This window comes from Orbicella faveolata, unplaced genomic scaffold, assembly GCF_042242905.1.
Source record: "Orbicella faveolata isolate gen_17 unplaced genomic scaffold, um_ofav_v1 contig_24, whole genome shotgun sequence".
NCBI lineage: Eukaryota > Metazoa > Cnidaria > Anthozoa > Scleractinia > Merulinidae > Orbicella > Orbicella faveolata.
In genome coordinates, this window is record NW_028301552.1 from 9,537,501 (window position 1) to 9,556,672 (window position 19,172).

General features: G+C 39.1%; 2 protein-coding genes across 3 annotated transcripts in view; one reads left to right on the forward strand and one right to left on the reverse strand.

Moving 5' to 3' along the window:
* LOC110060915 (uncharacterized) overlaps positions 1-3,717 on the forward strand; it is a 4,204-nt gene extending 487 nt beyond the window's left edge. The window contains exons 2-3 of the mRNA XM_020767720.2: positions 2,122-2,188; positions 2,869-3,717. Of these exons, the coding sequence (XP_020623379.1) occupies positions 2,122-2,188; positions 2,869-3,100 (299 nt within the window). The 3' untranslated portion in view covers positions 3,101-3,717. The remainder of the gene's footprint in view (positions 1-2,121; positions 2,189-2,868) is intronic.
* LOC110060997 (uncharacterized) lies at positions 2,448-18,653 on the reverse strand. Of its 2 annotated transcripts, none has more exons than XM_089291664.1 (13): positions 18,547-18,653; positions 17,724-17,890; positions 15,941-16,099; positions 14,541-14,682; positions 13,480-13,811; positions 11,962-12,100; positions 10,570-10,901; positions 9,974-10,115; positions 7,829-8,085; positions 7,057-7,174; positions 5,246-5,282; positions 4,954-5,086; positions 2,448-4,411 (listed from the first exon to the last, which is right to left on the reverse strand). In XM_089291664.1, exons 1-13 carry the CDS (start codon positions 18,635-18,637, stop codon positions 3,893-3,895), a joined length of 2,568 nt encoding a protein of 855 aa, XP_089147790.1. In that variant the 5' UTR covers positions 18,638-18,653; the 3' UTR covers positions 2,448-3,892. The 2 variants fall into 2 exon arrangements, with proteins under 2 accessions (XP_089147790.1, XP_089147791.1); XM_089291665.1 differs by lacking the exon at positions 18,547-18,653 and adding an exon at positions 16,698-16,839 and having other exon boundaries at positions 15,941-16,278; positions 17,571-17,882.
* Positions 18,654-19,172: the final 519 nt, after the last annotated feature.

Here is a 19,172-nt window from a genome sequence, read left to right on the forward strand (position 1 = left end):
CGCGATAGCCGTAGGTTAAAGAAAATCGACTTTGCGTTTTGCAAGACACATCACTCAGTTTGAATGAAAAAAACAGGGCGACATCAGTGGAATTTTGGAAGTGGTACTGAATTAAAATATTTATAGTGTTGAAGGCAGCGGAAGGAGATAACACAAAATTTTTCGATAAGCTGGTGATGTTTGAAGAAAATGAATGTAATGTTACTTAGACAAGTCTACTTTGTCAATATTTTTGCGAGCTTTTGTTGATGTACCTGCTCAAAATGTCTCGAATATCTGATCTTAAACTTGCACGCATGGGAACTTAAAGTGTTCTTCCCACGAGGCTTGTAAGACAATTGCTTGAACCTTTGATTCGTTGCCGATTATTTTCCAGTCCCCAATAGATTCAAGTTTGGCTGCAATCAAATATGAAATATTCCCCCCGAATTGCCGTTTTATAATTATGGCTGGCCTATGGCCGTTGAGTTTATAACCAGGACAAAGGAAACTTGATCTAACATATACATGCACGTATAAACTTATGGCGAGAAGGGGCCATTCCGCAATCAATAAACAATAGCAACAGCGTTAAATGTGAGCCCGTTTCTACGAAATACAAATATGAAAACAAAAATTATGAGGAAGTGTAAGCAGCATTTGTCACCCCTTAAACTTCTTGTAAAAATTCAGCAAGTAGTTTTTTTTTATTTTCTGTACCTGTGAAGTAAAGTGAATCTAAATAAAAAATATTGATAAACGATGCTGCATAAAAACATATATTGTTATTCTTGTAGTATAATTCCGACTATTTTTTTTTTTGTCATCTGAAGAACGCGAATATTCCTTAATTGTTCCTTCATCATCAAGCAAACTGCGAACTGAGCTCGGACTAATTTTCCAATGAATCATCACACGTATTTTGAATCTAAGCTTGAATCACCTTACCGCACTAATTGGCGCTCTTATCATTTTTGTCCTTATACTGACTAACTAATGAGAAAACAGCTTGTGTGCTTAACAATAGCAAGGCTTGGATAAATTATATTGGCAGAATTTCAACTACCACTGTAGCATTTTGGCCATTTGAGTTAAGGTATATCGAGGCCAGCGGAAAAAAAAGGATTTCCTAACAGAATTTGAGCAGAATTAGCAAAACAATCTGAATTTAACTGAAGAAAAGATAGGGAGAGAGAAAAGAAGCCAGTTGACGATAAATTTAGAAGGTATAGTAAGTATAGCATTAAAGGTGTAATGAAATTACAAAAGAAAAAAAAGCATCCATTCAATTCGAAGCCATCAAACAAAAACAAAACGCAGTTCGCGCACTACAATCACTCGTGATAATAAAGAAAATTGCATCGACCAAAAGAAGTTGTCACTGAAATAAAGGCAAACATAGTTTATGGAGTAATTTTCCGAGGAGAACGAGAGCAAAAGCTATGTCTGAGGAGAATCACCGACAGAATCAGGGACAATTTCAACGAGCACTACCGCTAGGCATAATAGGCCATCACACGAGCAGAATTTATCCGGGCCCATGACACAACATCCGTTTCCCGCCATAAGTTTCTCAGAATCGTCATCTATTTGAAGTTTATGCGATTGCCAGCTGCATATGAATGTGTAACCTATGCTATCGTGTGACATGAGACTAGAATGAGCAACTAAAAGGTATCCTGACAGGTGTGTTTGACCCGTTTGCATGGCTTTGGTGTCCTCGATGAAATTAACCAGGAGAGGACATTTTGAAGAACGAGAAATATTGCGCGAACACGAGCAATAGGTAAATGTTTTCAGAGATTTTAAGAGTTCTTCGAAACTTTCAAGAGTGTATGTATAACTCCATTTTTCTTTCCTGTTCGAGCATACTAGGATGAAACCAATGCAAAATCATTAGTTGATTTTATGGCCAATTTGCTCTATGGGACGGGATGCAGGGAATCATGGTAGTTGTATTCATTAAAACAAATATCCAGTACAAGATGATGAATACAACTACCATGATTCCCTGCGGTCACATCTCATGGAGAAAATTGGCCATTATCAAAATGCAAATTCTCTTACAGGTTGTTTCTGTTAAAGATAATTTCTTGCAACTTGCAGTGGTTTCTTAAGCATTATCTTTCTTTCTTTTCTCAGATGTTTATCACGACAAGTATGTTGACCAGGCTAATTTAAACAGAGCAACGCTTTGTAGCAGAGGAATGTAAGTTAGCCCATAAACCCAGTCCGAAAAAACGGCTTCCGTAAATTTTTGTCTTCCAGAGCATTGAAGGGCGATTTCAAAACAAGAAACTCATAAAACTTAGCAGAATAGTATATTATTGCATCTATTGCCAAGCGTAGCTACTATTATTTTAACTGAGAAACATGACTAGAGAACTGAAGACGATGGCGGCCATTTTGGAATAGGCCCTTGCAAGTTAAGTAGAACCGTGATAATTGTTACTTACCCTGTCTGATGATGCCCAAGTGTTTTTGTTTATTAGATCCTTTAGCTACCGTTTTTACTGAACACTCAACAGTGTGTAATATATCACGTCCTACATGTTTATCAGTAAATTATTTTCTACCATGTCATAAAAATACAGCCAATCAGAACACAGGAAGGTCGGTGTCAACTCGAGGTATTCACCGCGCATGGTAAATCAGTGGTTACGCAACGCTTTCGACTGTTATACCATGGAATATCCCACTTGCTTTTTCCTCAGTATACACACGAACCTTTATGACTAGCGTGCATATTTACTTTACCCTTCATTACTGCATGCGAATAATTTGTTTTTGGTGATATCTGTTTAGTAATTTCCTTGTCAAACTGCTCCAAGATGTTGTCGTACATAAGCGAACTTATCGTAAGAGCCTGCTCGTTTTCTCTCATTATAGGGACAAAGGACATCCAAAACAATTTACAAGACTCGAGCTTAACGGGTGTCAAGAAGACGACGAACAACAAAAACATGTTACTGATAACAAAGAACTTTTGACGAAAACGCCATCAGAAAGTGAAAAGGAAGAGGGAAATTACGAAGAGCTTATCTGCTTAGTTCGACAATTTTATGTAGAAAGACCAATCAACCCATCCGCTATTGCTCATCAAAACATTGAAACATGTTAGGAACACTGGAAAGTGTAGAACTGCCTTAAATGAGAAAACAAATAGATGCCACAAACCTGGGCCTCAACTGATGAACGCTATTTGAAACCTATTGTTATTTGTCTCAATATCTAAATACATGTGTGTCCACATCTATTTAGAGGTCGACGCCTGATTGGTTAGCTATACTGACGTCATCTAATGTTGTACTTGGCAGCTTTTTCTACAAATTACCAATGAGCAAACTACAAATAGATTTCAAATATTGGGCAAGGAATGTGTTCTCTTCCTTATTCTCTCTTAGCTACTACTTTTTATAGCTGTTGCCTTGTGAACCCGTTCATTTCTGGAACGGTGAAACTTTGTTTCTCCTGAGTGACCTAAGTTTTACGTGTGTCAATGAAACCTTAGTTATTATTGTACCATTCAAATGAAAGTTATTGCTAAAAAGTTCGCTCCAACCTTAAATTCCATACATGTATGACCTTTCAAATGTAAGTTATTGAGTGGTACTTTCAAGTGGTATTCTTTATTATTGTGTACAAAGTGGCGTAAAGGGAGGTCTGTGCATAAAACCCAAGTATGCGGCCGTTTATAAATAAAAGCTATTGTGCGCAATTTCATGAGGTACAACTAAATGTTAATTGCGGTGTAATTGCTGATTCTAACAGTGATTCTGTGAATGAAAGCTTACTCAGTGTTCCATCTCGACCTCTGTGTTTACTTGAACCACAAGTGCAGTTGCACTTGAATGCAGCCTGTGTGAACAATCATGTCATTTAAGAATAGTATATAGATCAGTGACAGTTCTTTTCACTGAACCAAGATGTATCCCATGGCTTTGAAGTTTTTGTGTCCATTACCTGATGTATACGGTCCCACATTTCCACAAGTGTTATTGCCATCAGTGTATCCTCCTGTGCCAAACCCTACTTTGGAATCACAAGTGTCGCACTTTTGTTGATTGTTGGCAACAATTCCGATCCTCGCTTTAGATGCTGCTTCCACAGAACAACCACAGTTAAATCCTTCACGCGAACACGCAGTCTGTAGGGTGGCTTGGGACCCAATCAGCGACTTCCACGTGTCACGACCTAGTGAGGTAGCGCGGTATTGTCCATCAGAGATCAGCGAATACAGAGAGTTAGCCTCCTTGTCGATGCCAATGAAGTTAATCTTCTGGCCAATCCTCATACCGAGACAAATTTTGGAGAAGGGTGTGTTCCAATAGGTCGGTAGCTTGGTCTCGTTGCCGTCAAACCCATTCTCCCCGTCTAAAAGGTTGGTTACATTTTTATCACTCCAATAGGGCGAGTCAAAATGGAAGCTGTCCTGGGAAAGAATACCAATCAGTTGTCCATGAGTCACTTCTGAGTTCATTATGAACACGTAATTTTCCTTATGGTTAATTCAAGTCTAGTTAATTAAAATTTTACATTGTTTACCTATAATTTCAATGGTGCCGTGACTGTACTCAAGAGAGGATGAAGGGAGAGTTGTTCTGGCACATAGGCATTATTCCCAAGGTAATATAGTATCCAGTTCTTCCACGGATAATGCTATCACGTACGTTGCTTAGATGTTTTCCAGGAGGATGAAAATGCGTGCAAAGCCTCTTGGGCTGCTCAAGTGAGCAAAATATGCTCTCCAGGATTGCCTATTTCTAGACCCTTCCCGGATTTCTGAAGCCATGATTTCTTGAATGCTGTGGATGTCTTCCAGGATTTTTTGAATGCTAGGCCCTTTTGGGATTTCTGAAGCCGGAGTGATATTAACCGATCTTAAGAGGGACAAGGCCTCTGTGGGAGATAAACTCTGTTATCCTTCACCCTCTTGGAAGAGTTACGGAGTACAAGTGTGCTTCTATTGGATACCTTTTTACCGTCTATCTTCATGACCAGCGTCCAACCACCACCTCCGCAAGCTCCGAGATCATAGGTCATGTGACAGTATACCGGAAGAATTACCGATCCCAATTTCAGAGGGTAAGCTTTGTTACCTTCAGCCCTGAAACACAAGCGATCAAAACATTATGTCGAAAGATCTCTATACAGGGCAATCATTTTTAGCTTAACGGAGAAGTGCAGTTTTAAAGTGATTGTACTGGCTAGTTTCTCCCAAAATGAGTACGTTTCTTTTTTGCCAATTGAAGTACAGTTTACTTACAAATTATTGTTATATAGTTCCTTGCAGGTCCGAGCAACTAAGAAAGGAAAAAAGTCAGAATTATAAATTCATTTTTGTTACGTGATAAGTAATATGTGACTGATAAGAAAGCAAATAACGTTGTTAGGATTGTTGTTGCTATATGGAAAATTGCAGCGGGATTAAAGATCTCTCCAATAGAATTATTCCGTGGCAACATGATCCCGTTGGGTAGTAAGACTTGCTAAAACTTGACACGTGACTTATACGCCACACTAAAAAACACTCCTTCCCCCTTAGGTTCGTGAAACACCTTACGATTGCAAAACAGATGTGTTAAAAAAAGTTTATCATATGACCCGTACGGCCCCGCGCGCAATTTCCTTGGAAAACCATAAGAAAAAAGGTCCCGTATGAGGGCCGTACGCGTCGAAGTGATAGGGCCGGAAAAACCCGTACGGTCCTACTAGAAATGCGTACGGCCCTACTAGAAACGCGTACAGCAAAATCGATGGGAGTTAATGACAAAAAACAATTTTTTTTGCTGCAAAAGTTTGTTCTCTTCAAGATGAGTGATGAAAGTTAACATTCTGAGAGTGAATTCTACTATCCAGGCGAACTGTCCGATGCAGAACTACTCCGAAAGCTTTGAAAGAAAGTCAACACTCCTCACAAACAACTTTTTCAGAAGCCAACAACAAGCAAACCTGTAGGCGTTCAAGAAAACAACTTTTCTGGATGGATTGTCCGATAATTAACCTTTGGAATAAACAAACAGTCTTGAGGCGAAACTTCTTTCAGTGGAAAGCATCAAAGAATTCATCGTGGGTAAAACGCAAGAAAACCAGCAACGCGAAGAAAACAAAGTACGATTTAAGCTTAAATAAGTTAAATGTTTTCTTCGAATTTCCAGAGTTTCTGGGAGTAATTGGTTGAACCAGAGAAATGTCAAACATACCTTGTGTACAGGAGGATAAATTGCTCTACAGTTTCTACATCAGTGTTGTTTGAAGAGACAAAACTGAGTACGAACACAAGTTCATTACCGTACAGTTCATCCAGATTTTAAAACTCGCTTGTGTTTAATGGTGTAATTTCCACTACACAGCAAAGCCGGCAAAGTCAGTAATATTTGCGAGACCCAACATCGGTGTCATTAATATTCAGTTGCTGGTTCTCCCTTGTTCAAGAGAATCCAAGAGGTCGACAAATAGCTTGAAACGACGTTGACATTTTCTTGAGTCCTCAGATGAAAAAGGTTTGCGAACAATTTCAGTGAAGCGTGAAGCGAACTTTTATCCCTCGCTAAGTTTTTGATGGGTTTGACATATTGTTGACAGCTTTATGTCAACTTTCTGGTGGGTTTTTAGCATAAACTGTAATTGTGGACTTTACATGAGAAAATGAGTCGTGTTTTTCGATGAATTGTGAGTTTCTTGTTCGACACGAAGAAACAACTGACAAGTTTTTATTGTAGTTGTTCCGCGCGCGGCCGTCTGATGTTATCTAATCGCGTCCTATTTAGGTTCAAACAGAATTTTCAAAATTTTCAACACAAGTGGTCATATGATAAAATGATTATTGACTGAGTAAGGTCGGGCCGGACGGAAAAATATTTGTTGCTCGGTCAGAAAGTACGGACCTCGCTGGGCTCGGTCCGCACGTCCTGACCTCGAGCCAAATATTTTCTCGTCCGGCCCTCCCACTCAGTCAATAAGTACATATTGTTTACCCTTCGGATAAATACGTTTTACTTCGACCCATATAAATTTGGTCAACAACCAAACGAATGAAAATTGATCAGCACGATACGCTGTTATTGTTTGATTTACCTATTTCGCATCTTTCTCCACGATAACCAGTCTGGCACATGCAAACGTATTTCTTGTCTGTTAATCCTTTCAGGACGCACGTACCATTATTAAAACATGGGTTACTGGAGCATGGGCTCTAAGAAGAACAAAGGAATTATACTGAAGTGTCAGTAACTTAACTGAATTATATTATACTCAACAAAATAAGCCGCTTCTGATTGGTCAATGACGAATCCATAGACAGGTTATACTGTAATGCAGAAGTTGCCATGGAAACAACGGGAAAGCCTTTATTTTGAATATCAAAGTGGCTACCAATCACTTTGCTTTGTCAGACCAAACGTTTGTCGAAGAGCGTAAAGAAAATACAAAAAAGCAGAACATCCAAAAGCTACACAAACATGGTGGAATGAAACGTATTGTTGGATTGGTCGAATAAAAGAAAACGTGTTTCGCGTGCAGAGTACATTGATAGCAGCGGAAAATACCGTTTTGTTGAAAAAATTGGGAAAAAGTTCTTCTTATAATTGTTTTTTTTTAGAAAATTATAAACAAAAAGTCCAGCTGTGAAAGGCTCGTTCATCTTGTGATTTATTATAACTCGTGATGTCGTGAATTTTTCAAATTGTATTCGACTAAAGGCCCATTCAATTTTCAGAATTTCTAGATGACAAAAAATATCACGCGTACGCGTGGTTATAAATCACAAAATGCGCTCGCATTTAAACAGAAAGCAGAAGTTTAAAGAAAAAAGAATCAAACAAGTGTCTGCTGCGTTTGAATTCCTCACCTCAGTGGCTCTGTAGGTAAACCCTTCCTTAGGTTTGAGGTCTCCAGGGTGTCTCATGTGGTCGGAATTGCTCAGCTGGCACATGACATGGTTGTCTATTTGTGGACCGATGTTGAATGACGTACATTTACTTTCTATGGAACATCGCCCTATGCAAGAGCTACGCATTCCCGTATGTAAAGATATGTTTTTAATCACGTGACCCTCAAGAGCAAATCCATCGACTGGTGAGGCAAATTTAAGAGATCGGCAGGAATCTGGAAATATTTACAACAAGAACAAGAAAACGCCATCACGTTAATTTTCCTCTTCGTCGTTATTCTTAATCTCAGATTCACGAGTGTATTATATCAGTATTCTATTTGTAAAAGGGACTTCAAGCAAACCACAAAGGCAACGGGAACGGCGCTAAGCAAAAGGTTTCATAAGCAGTAAAACCTACTGTGAGCGTGCGATTTTAATCTTAATTTCTGAGTTTTTTCGTGTAAAATACCACGGTGAAATGACAAAATTCTGTATCGCCTGGCCGGAGAAGCGGTGATTTTATTCAAGGCCCCGTCCATACTACGTAGGAGAAATTTGAACACGGTATTCTCATTCTGGAAACGCGTCTATTGTTTCCCGTCCACACTACGCCGGAGAAATTTGCACACCCAATAATCACCTGTCATTTTGGGTTTGTGTTTGAGGAAAACTCAGTCAGGGAAATCATATGATTATCTTGACTTCATCGTTTTCGAAAAGCTCCGTTTTCAAAATGTTTTCCGTCCACACTAAAGCCTGCGTTTTTAAATTCCTCCGGTTTGAAGAGAGTTTTCGAAAAGCTCCGTTTTCGCGTGACAGATTAGTGTAGATGGTAGACCGGCCTAGCCATAGGAAGTAAAGCTATGTTTTCATCTTCCACCGGCGTATTGTGGACGGAATTTGGTTTCTTCTTTACAGTTGTCAGTTTTGGTATAGCCCTGAGTGATTGACAAATTAAATGAATCTGATTGTTTAAGAATCGTGGCGTAGAATATAAATTCCTGTTTTAGATGGCGCGTTGCCCTTGGCGCTCTCGTAGTTGCATAAACTCCCCGATCACGTGGGTGCAACTTTTAAAGATGCAAACGGCCTGATCATTATTTATTACTCGCTGAAAATGACACCTTGGTTTCTTTTTCAAACATCGTCTTGTTGGTTTACCTTTTGTTCCTCACACTGATTAATAATTATAACATTGAGTTAAAGAATGAGTTATGCAAGACATGTTTTATTATGCCGTTATTATGAAGTTACATTGAGGCAAGTGTTCTTTTCGTCGTCAAATATGCAACGGCGATTATTATCAAATGATGTTCAGAACTGATATGTTTCCTTTGCTATTTGTTTTCGTGTAAAGTCCTCTTTTAATGGAAAAGAGATAGTAAATCAACAGACCAATGCCTAATTCCCTCTGTGAGATGCACCTGCAGGGAATCATGGGAGTTGTATTCATCATCTTAGACTAAACGTTTGTTTTAATGAATACAACTACCATGATTCCCTGCAGGCGCGTCTCATAGAGGGAATAGGTCACTTTAAAATTCAGCTTGACAGTGAGGCCTAGAGGACACAAACAAAAGAAATGAATAAACATGGTCATTCAATTTCTTTTGTTTTGTCCTCTAAGCCTCATTGCCAAGCTGAATTTTAAACGGTCTTGTGGCTATTTCTTATGAATATCCATCCGTTTAAGGTTATTCCTCAGAATTGCATTGCGCATCTCTACTGCGTACGATTTTCGCGTCATTAGCGCGCGCTCGTAAGCGCGTGCACATACAAAATGGTAGCTTTTTCTAAACGGCTTGGGTTGCGAGAGACAGATGACCGTTTTTTGTCGGAAACGAGTACGGGGACCTAACGACATTTTTCTGCTCTCAAAAGGCGTAAAGTGAGTTGTTTAAATGTAACCGTTTCTAAAAGAAGATAATTTGAGGAATTATGGGGTTTATTGAGGGTCGTCCTGCTCCTAAACGAATACCACGACCGCCCTTTTTTATTTCAAAATTTAAGTTCTATTAATGTAAGCAGCCAACAGGCAAAATTTGAATGGAAATCTATTGTGCGTTCTTTTTCGGGGGAATGACCTTAACACAGTAAAACTTGGATGCACAATCCCAATACCTTGTAGACAGCCATAGAGTTCCACTCTCATTGATATCCAGCCATACCAAGCCACTGGACGAAACCGGATGTAACGCGCTCTGATTGGTGGATTTAGTACGTGGTAAACAACAGTATCCTGGTCTGTGTTTCCAGTAAGATCCTTAGTACAGAATGAGACGGCAAATTGTCAAAGACACCCCAGTTTAATCTTATTTCTCAAATTAACCTTCAGCTAGATCAATAATAGAAGAAAGTTCCAATTTGGAAATAAATTTAGTAGCCAAAAAGTTTGTAATTAAAACTTCACAGACAGGCAGTCATAATTTTTGAAGTGGAGAGGAAGCCACATCAGCCTTACATGATTTCCACGCGGGTCCTCTATCCTGGTCGAATTGGAATTTGAAAATGTTGGTCTTGTGGACGAAGAAGGAAAACTGGGGTATCTGGAGAAAAACCCTCGGATCTAGGCGACAACCAACAACAAACTCAACCCACATATGGCACCGGGCCGGAATCGAACCCGGGCCACATTAGTAGCAGGCGAGCGCTCTCACCACTGCGCCATCATTGCTCCCCAAATACTTTACAACCGTCTAAAAACGGACGTTTAATACCTTATCTATGTTTTGTTTTTGCTCGGTGTAATTCTGGAAATTCACTCCGTCGTTACTGTACTGTAACTTGTACTTTGTGACCAACTGTATGTAAGGGCCATTTCTTCCTTGTGTTGCTACGCGTGTCACTTTCGCTAGCTGTCTACCCAGGTCGACCTGAAGCCATTGATTGGCATCGTTTGTGGCAGCTGCCCAGCCACCTGCTATGTCTACGGTTTCTTGAAAGTGTAATCTCCCTTGGATAGCAGCATAAATGGCACTGGCTTCCGAAGAAGCGCTGATCTGTCCGTCAGAGATGATGCCAGTTTCCATCCCGAGAGCTTCTTGACATTCTAAATATAATATTAGAAGTATATCGCACAAATACAAATAGAAACACAACGTTAATATGACGTTTAAATACAGGGAAATAACAAGTGCTACATTGTCATGAGGACGTTGAAGTTAGGAAAGGCCATAGACAGCTGGCAACCGACCTTTTCTCTTAGGGTCTCTTCCGGGGGTCTCTTACACTCAAAAGGGAAGTATGGAAGAGTGGGGGGGGGGGGGGGGGGTTAAACATCTCGCCTCATAATCCCTGCTGAATTTCGCTAAAAAAAAAAAAAAAAGACTGGCAACAATCTAGAAAGGCCATGAAGTTACAAACATGCTCAGAAATTTCGCAAGGAAGAAATTTGAGTTAAAAATTATGAGAAAAAACAAATATATGAACAACAAAACAACATGAAACAACAAAATCATTCTTTGCGTAAATGTAATTTGGGAAGAGCATTGCCATTTTCTATACAACAAAGACGCAGGCTACAAGCGCTTTAGAATCATTCACTGATACCATCCAGTTCTCAAACTTTCAAATATTTTGAGAATATCTTGGACCGGAAACCTTCTGAACATCAAAAACGTTTAGCCTTAGACCTTAATTTTCTTGAAAATATCGAGAAGGGAGCCATTAAAGTGGCTTAAGGTGTACGTGATTGTGTGCGAATCGATGGCGTTGGTGTTCAATTTCAGGTATCCATTTACAAATTGGATATCCAACTTGGATCACCTCTTGTGCGCCAACTGATTACGAGACAAATAGGGGCGTGGAGAACCAATCGTAATCGAGAATTTTCTTACAGATACAAACAGGTTAAAACTTACTTTATAAGTACACTGAAGTCATTGAGTTAGTGTAATGAGTAATGAATCCACATTTATTTGATATCTCATAGAAACGGCTGTCAGACCTTATCAAACTCTGACATCGCTCTCCTTATATTTCCTAATATCGTCATCTTGGGTGTGAATTTTACTGCCTTATTTAAAAACGCGCAAGGCGAGAATTGATCTAGAGCAAAATGCATCAAAAGCGTCGTGATGGAAGAGAATGAAATAAATATGAAAACTTACTCTCGATGATGTAGGACTCGACTCTAAGACAGTTCCAGTCGTGTTGCTGAATTGGATGAAAGCGAATGTATCTTGCAGACACTGCTACCTGGAACTTCTGTCTGTCAATTGTGTCATTGGTACCTTGCCTATGAAATTCCTTCAAATAGATAACATATTGATTTTTCAAGTGAAAATCTGAAAGATCGTATATTTGAACTGCAAAGAAAGGCATAAAGTGATGATTGATCATCGCAGTTATATCCACAACTTAAACAGCTGTGAAATTAAAACCTGAAAAACATTTTTGCAGAGCACACTACCGGTATCGAAAAGGTCATGGCTACGAATCCCTTTTAAGCCTGAATTTTTCAAGGCTTTAATTTCACAGCTGTTTAATTTGTATATAACCGTGATGATCAGACATGTCTTCATACGATGTTTTTTAATAGTACATTTTCACAAATATATTCAAACAAATCATGATCTTGTCTGATCTTAAAATTAGCATAGATTTTTACGATTTTATTTCTCCGTTTTCCCCTCAGATGTAGTTTCGATTGAGAAGATATGTCAGACCGTGTTTGATCACATTTCAAAACACCTCGAGGTCTCAGTGTCTCTTCTCGATTTTGGAAATGTGATCAAAGACACTCTTTCGTGTTTGATGTATTACATATTTCATTTGTTATTCCTGTTGTACGTCTCACAACGATAAAATGTTCTATAGTATGGCTGGCTCGGCGAGCGTACAAGATGAACCAAATCCTGCACTGTGATTGGCTAAATAGGACCATCTTACCAGTTTGGGATTACTCACCGTTTTCTCGCAAAAAGTTCTTTAAATCGATCACATTTTAAATCGCACATTTTAAATCGATCACGAGTAGCTTTCATGCTTCTGCTATTGCAGACCACGTCACGTCAACTGGTCACAACTTCAAATGGGACCACTTTGATATATTAGCAAAAGGTCGGACAGTCACACATTGCAAGATAAAAGAGACTCTGCTAATCAGGGAATTAAAACCCACCCTAAATGATAATGTAAGCAGCGAAAAGCTTTATCTTTATTAGTTTGCATTGTTTATATGCCATTGTTTCTCAGCTTCTGTCATTGTAATTGTTAATTAGTTACTTATTTTAAACTGAAATTTAGTTGTTACTTCTATTCCTAACGGTCACTTCTGAAGATGTATGTTGAAACATACGAAACGTCAAGTAAATGAACTTTGTTTTTTAACATGCGTTTTATTGCCCTGTTTATCACCGCAGTTTGCGTGTTATTTCTTATTAAGTTCTTTACTAATCAGTCTGATCCGTAAAGATGACTGGATATTGGCCTCGTTCTTTTCTTTTGTTCGTTCCTGGACTTCTACTGCATCGTGGTCGATTTACGCGCAAAGCGAAACTTGGCCATCGTGGTTCATTTAATTTCTTGTTCATTTAATTTCTAGCTGAGTACAAATAAAGTTGTTGTTGTTGGCCAAGATCCAGTCATCTTGACCCTGCACTTGGACGATAACCCATGTATCTCACCCAGTCAGTGCCATTTCGATCCTGATAAAGTTTCCAGTTGGTCCCATCGATTGAATAAGAGAGCTTAAAGACTGTTACCCCTCCTTTTCCATTTCCATCTCCCTGAGTAGCAACAGCACTCACTCGAAATGTTTTCGCAAGATCAACTTGAAGCCAGTCGTCTTTGCTATTAGGTGTTTTCGCACACCATGCACCGCCTCTGATACCAAGAAGCCGACCGTGGGCGGGCTGGTAAGCATTGTCAAAATGAGACGAAGCTGTCATGTGATCATCAGGGATGACATCAGGACTGCTTATACCGACAGCATTGCTGAACCAAAAGTCCACGATTTCTATGCAAAAGTAATGTTATTTAAAACGAATTTTAGGTTGCTGTTAACCTGAGTGCAGACGTCTTCTAGGAAGTAAGAGACACTACCCCCTGCTGGCAAGGTCACCCTTGAACATGTATTTTATTCGACATATAATAGACCCTTTTCATAAATGGCTGGCAATTTAAAATTCTTTTGTACACATTTAAATTAGCCTCACTAAACTCGTTTGGGAGTAAAAATTCTTTTGAATTAGCAACTCAAAAACGAGGTTAGTCAGGCTAATTTTAATACTTACAAAAGAATTTATAATTGGCAGCCATTTATGAAAAGGGTCTATATCGTGGGTAACAATTATGTTTGGCGCGAAATTTAATTTTAGAAATTATAAGCTGCTATCAAATTGTATTCGTGAAATGGCAATTAAGGTCACCCTTGAACATGTATTTTATTATACATGAAATATTATAGGTAACAAATTACTCCTTAAGTTTGACGCGAAATTTCGGCGAAATTTCATATGCGAAATTACAAATTGGTATCAAATTGTATTCTCGTGAAATTATGAAGAACTTGGCACTATATCTGAAAATAACTTGGGAGGTGTTACCTTGACAAGAAGGCCTATATGAGGAATTCAATCTCTTACTCTTCATCCCCAGTTCTCTTGTTATAAATAAAATGCTTTACATCTAATATACCTTGGATACTTAAGGTTTTTATAATGACTGATGAAGACTTTTTCAGTACCTTGGAGACAGTCATAAAGCTCCACTCGCATTGCTATCCATTCTTTCCAAGCCACTGGTCGAAATCGGATATAACGTGCTCTGATTGGTGGATTTAGTACATGATACACCACAGTGTCTCGGTCTGTGTTTCCAGTAAATTCCTTAAAGAACAAAATTATTAATTATCAGAGTTGTATCACTCTCTATTTTGACAAAACGAAGGTGTAAACAATTTTTACCTGAGAAATTATTAACCTCTTTCAGGAGCATATCACATGCCTCTTTTTCCCATGATTTAAATAGATAAATAATTAAAATCTTAATTAACTTGCCCTCAATGGGGATTTTCAGGGCAAAAGAAAACAAATGTAGAAATGGAATCAACTCGGATTTTTTCCGAGTTCGTATCAAAAGAAAACAAACGGTAGAAAAAATCATGTAAATGAACATATCGTGGTTTAAAAAAACCCAGCCGGCCGGAGGCAGACCAGTTGAGGCCGAAGAGCTAAACCTGGGATGAGAGCGTGACACCATCTAGTAGTCAGAACGGGACTTGAATCCGAGACTCTCCGAAGTACACGTCCAGTGGCATAACCACTCGCCCACGCTGCCTCATTTGAAGTCTTTTAAAATTGCTCTTAGCTTAACCCTAGAATCTTTTAATTTGAATAATTTTCAAAAAAAATTGTCGAAGGTGGTTATTTGGTCGATTAGATACAAAAACTTCTACCAGGTATTCTAGTCACAAAAGGCGAAAAGTAGCTTAACTTTGACACCTCTTGAGTTGCCATAGAAACTATCTCTTTTAAATTTCGAAATCATCTGATTCTGTTTATAATAAAAACGTCCGATTCTTTACCCGCATTCTCTAACTTCTTTTAGCCAAAGTCAAAGACGGGAGAATAAGCGCGATCTATGACCGATTATTTGCCTCGACAGGCCACTAGAAAAATTAGGAAAGCCGCTGTATATTCGACGATATTACACCCATCCTTCCCATGGTGCGCTGCGCGCATGTCGCATTCGTTGTGTTAGCCATTGTATTTTCTATGCCATGGTATAAAATAATCATGCAAAGCTCTTTTGTGGCATACCATGCAATATCCCACGAGTCACTGTATATTTTCTCGGTATTCACCCTTGCCTAAAGGCTCATGTTTATACCAAGAAAACACAACTGTCTCCTAAGATAATCCATGGTGTACCATGCGTTGCATAAGTAGTGTTTTTAACTGACTTAAATACAAAGTTAATATCTTTAATACAAATTCCAAATTACATTACATTGAACAAGTCAATCCAATGAATCTGAGGACAGCTTAAAACAGAATACAAGATTACTCTTAATATAAGCCGCCTAAGTGTATCATTGTATGATTGTATACCCAGTTAAAAATTACTCTAAACTCATATTACTACCTTATCTGCAGTTTGTCCTTGTTCCCTGTAGTACTGGAAGTTCACTCCATCGTTACTGTACTGCAGTTTGTACTTGGTAACCCAATGCTCGTAGTCAAGAGTATCTCTACCTTGCGTTGCGACGCCTGACACTTTAGTGTCCTGAATTTTAAGATCAACCTGGAGCCACTGATCGGCATTATTTGAATAAGTTACCCAACTTCCCGCGCTGGATGAACTAACAGGTAAGCGTAGTCTGGCCTTTATAACGCCATGATAGGTGTCATCATATTCCGAGGAAGCGCTAAGCTGTTCGTCCAAGATGGCACCGCTTTCCATTCCAAGAGCCGGCTGACATTCTAAAGATTTTAAAGACGCGATAAAAAACACATCGTTACTGTAGCCAAACGGTATTTACTGTCAAAAAATTTCCACAATCCTTCGATCAATAGGAGATAATCTCGTTACCGCGATTTTTTAAGAACATTTTCATGTAAGCTGCTAAATAGAGGATATTACACGGTGGCGAGAAGATATGAATTTTATGTTCGAGAGGCAAAAACAATATCTCACTTAGGGGGGAAAATATTTCAAGCCACACCCCAAAACGTAACAGGATCTTGCTACCTCTTATGGGCTCGGTTAAAAATTTTCCACGAGCAACCCCGCCCTATTCATATGGGTTCCCCCCCCCCCCACCCCACCCACCTCCTTCCGCCCCGGGACAAAAAGTTCTAGAATAATTGATTACAGATCTCCGGAAAATGATTTTCAGTACCTTGCTGACAGTCATATAGCTCCGCCCTTATTGCTATGGATCTATACCAAGCTACTGGTCGAAAGCGGATGTATCGTGCTTTGATCGGCGGCCTTAGATCATGGTAAACAACAGTGTCCTCGTCTGTGTTTCCAGCTAATTCCTTTATCAATAGAATGAAAAATCGTCACGATCATATCATTTTAAAATTAATTCTTAATAGCTAACTAGGCTAGATATTGAGGCTTTGTTGCATGGTGATTGCAAAACAACGATCTATAACTGGGCTACTCGGACTATTAACGACTCCGTAGACTGAAAAAAAAAAAAAACTTAAATGAAATGGGCCTACAGTGAAGTAAGATTAACTTTCTAATTTACGTTGCACTTTATTTTTCGATTTAATAGCCTGTTTATCATTTCATTTGTAAAATCAAATCGTTCATGTCCGGCCAAAGGTAATTATATCAGTAAAGATTTCACTCTGGTCAGTAGTTCATTATTAATTCGACTGTTCAAATATCTGGTGGTATTTAGTTTGAATTTTAGACTGATTTAGATTGTGTTGATTGAGTTCTATTGGGTTTGATAAGTTCAAAAATCGAATGCAATCGAACTCTCTCGCACAAATGTTCAGGTTCGATTGTGTTCGATTATTGAACTTATCGAATCCAATCGTTCGATTGACCTCTATTGGCTTCGATTAAGTTCGATTACCAAACAGTCGCGATCAATTAGTGACGTCAGGATTAGGGACTCAAGAGTTCAAGCAAACAGCCGTCCGTTGATTCATTAATTAATTTGAAATAGATGATCTAAAAAAAATCAACTGGGTGGTCTGGCAATCAGAAACTGTTTAAATACCCACGGTCTTCACTTTAAATTAGTTTCTACCTTGTCCACGTTCTCTCCTTGTTCCTTGTAATAACGAAAGCTCTCTCCATCGTTACTGTACTGTAGTTTGTACTTTGTTACCCACATGGCATGTTCAGAATGTCTTCCTTGAGTTGCGATACCCGTCACAATATCCAGACCAAGCAGATCAACCTGCAGCCACTGATCGACGTCGTTTAGTCCAGCTACCCAACTTCCTTTGCCCTGTGTGTTGCGTAATCTGGCGTTCTTTGGGCCATGTTCGTTATCGTATTGCGAAGAAGCGCTAATCTGTGCTTCTGAAATGGCACCGCTTTCCATTCCAAGAGCTGGTTGACATTCTTATGGTTGTGTGGGATTAATACAAAGACATTGTTATAACAATATTCAGGAATTTTTCGATGTGTAGCGTATGTATTTGACCGCACTGTATGCAATCATCTAAAGAGAGTCTAGAATTTTCCATTTGCAAGGTTTTTCCAAGTTGGAAACCATGTTTGGGTCACTATGACAACTTGATTAAAAATTGCGGAGTGTAAAAGATGGTTACCAAAGAAGAAAGCGTAACCCGTCGACAAGGAATGTGTGTCGGAATAAATGTTTTTAAGGTACACTATAATTTGACAGGTGGGCAAACGACTATGTGAAAGTTAAAAAATATTTTTTTGAACTTGGAGCCTGTCCCAGGCATTGAGATTGTTGTAAGTGTCAAGATTAAGATTGCGGCAGTAGAATGTTTGTCCCTCCAATTCTCACCCCCCCCCCCTCAAAATAAATAAATAAATAAATAAACAAAATTCGTGCAGGGGACTTGTCCCCGCCCCCCCCCCCCCCCAAAAGGCATTGGACGTGAAAAAAAAAAAAAAAAAAAAAAAAACATTCCTGCAAGCTCAAAAAGTCCCAAGCGCTCCACCCCCCCCCCCCCCCACCCCCATCACTTTTCTAGTGGTCCGTCCCAAAGCTTTTTTGGAATCACCGTAGAAAAAAAAATGGTCACCTCTTCCAGCAGCCGTCACAAGGCGAAGCCAGGCTCCGTACAGAAGAAACGAAGATAACAAATGTACCGCTGAGTTAGAACAGCAATTCATTCTCAGACTTCGCTCCTCCTGGTTACTTATCAGCAAGAAAGGCACGATTCCCACTGGTGCTTAAGTTGTATCTGTTATTTTTTAAACAAGAAACAAAATTCATCATTATCCCATTTCGATAGCACACTAAAACTTCAAAAAAATGGGACATGTATGCAAGCTTGTTTCACTCTACTTTTTCAATAGTAAGAACCTTACGGGGCATTTTTTTTTCTGGTTTTTCCATTCCATTGCTAGTGGGATATTGCTATCCCCGGTCTTAAAGGATCGTCTACATGACAAACATCGCTTATCCGATGCCACTCTGCAACCCACGAGAAAAGAAGAACTGAAAAGTAAAAGCTTTAAAAGTAAGGAATGTCAGCTAACAAAAAAGTTACAGGATCGTTTTCTTAGGTGAAACCCTTTTAATTTCAACAAAAAGGCTCCAATGAAAAAACTAGAAGTAAATCATCGATTCTGGGAGCAATTCCTTATGCGGTAGGTTCGACAACACCTGGTGAAACTTAGGCTCAGTCTCCAGCCGTCGGTGTTT

What these genes read in the sequence shown, in the direction of transcription:
- LOC110060997 (XM_089291665.1), bottom strand. Translation starts at nt 17,870, where the DNA reads ATGGAAAGCGGTGCCATTTCAGAAGCACAGATTAGCGCTTCTTCGCAA. An exon ending in TGGAGAAAGATGCGAAATAG is followed by an intron (nt 5,283 to 7,056) that starts GTAAATCAAACA and finishes TTCCTTTCTTAG; the next exon opens with TTGCTCGGACCTGCAAGGAA. An exon ending in TGAAGATAGACGGTAAAAAG is followed by an intron (nt 4,412 to 4,953) that starts GTATCCAATAGA and finishes ATTCTTTCCCAG; the next exon opens with GACAGCTTCCATTTTGACTC.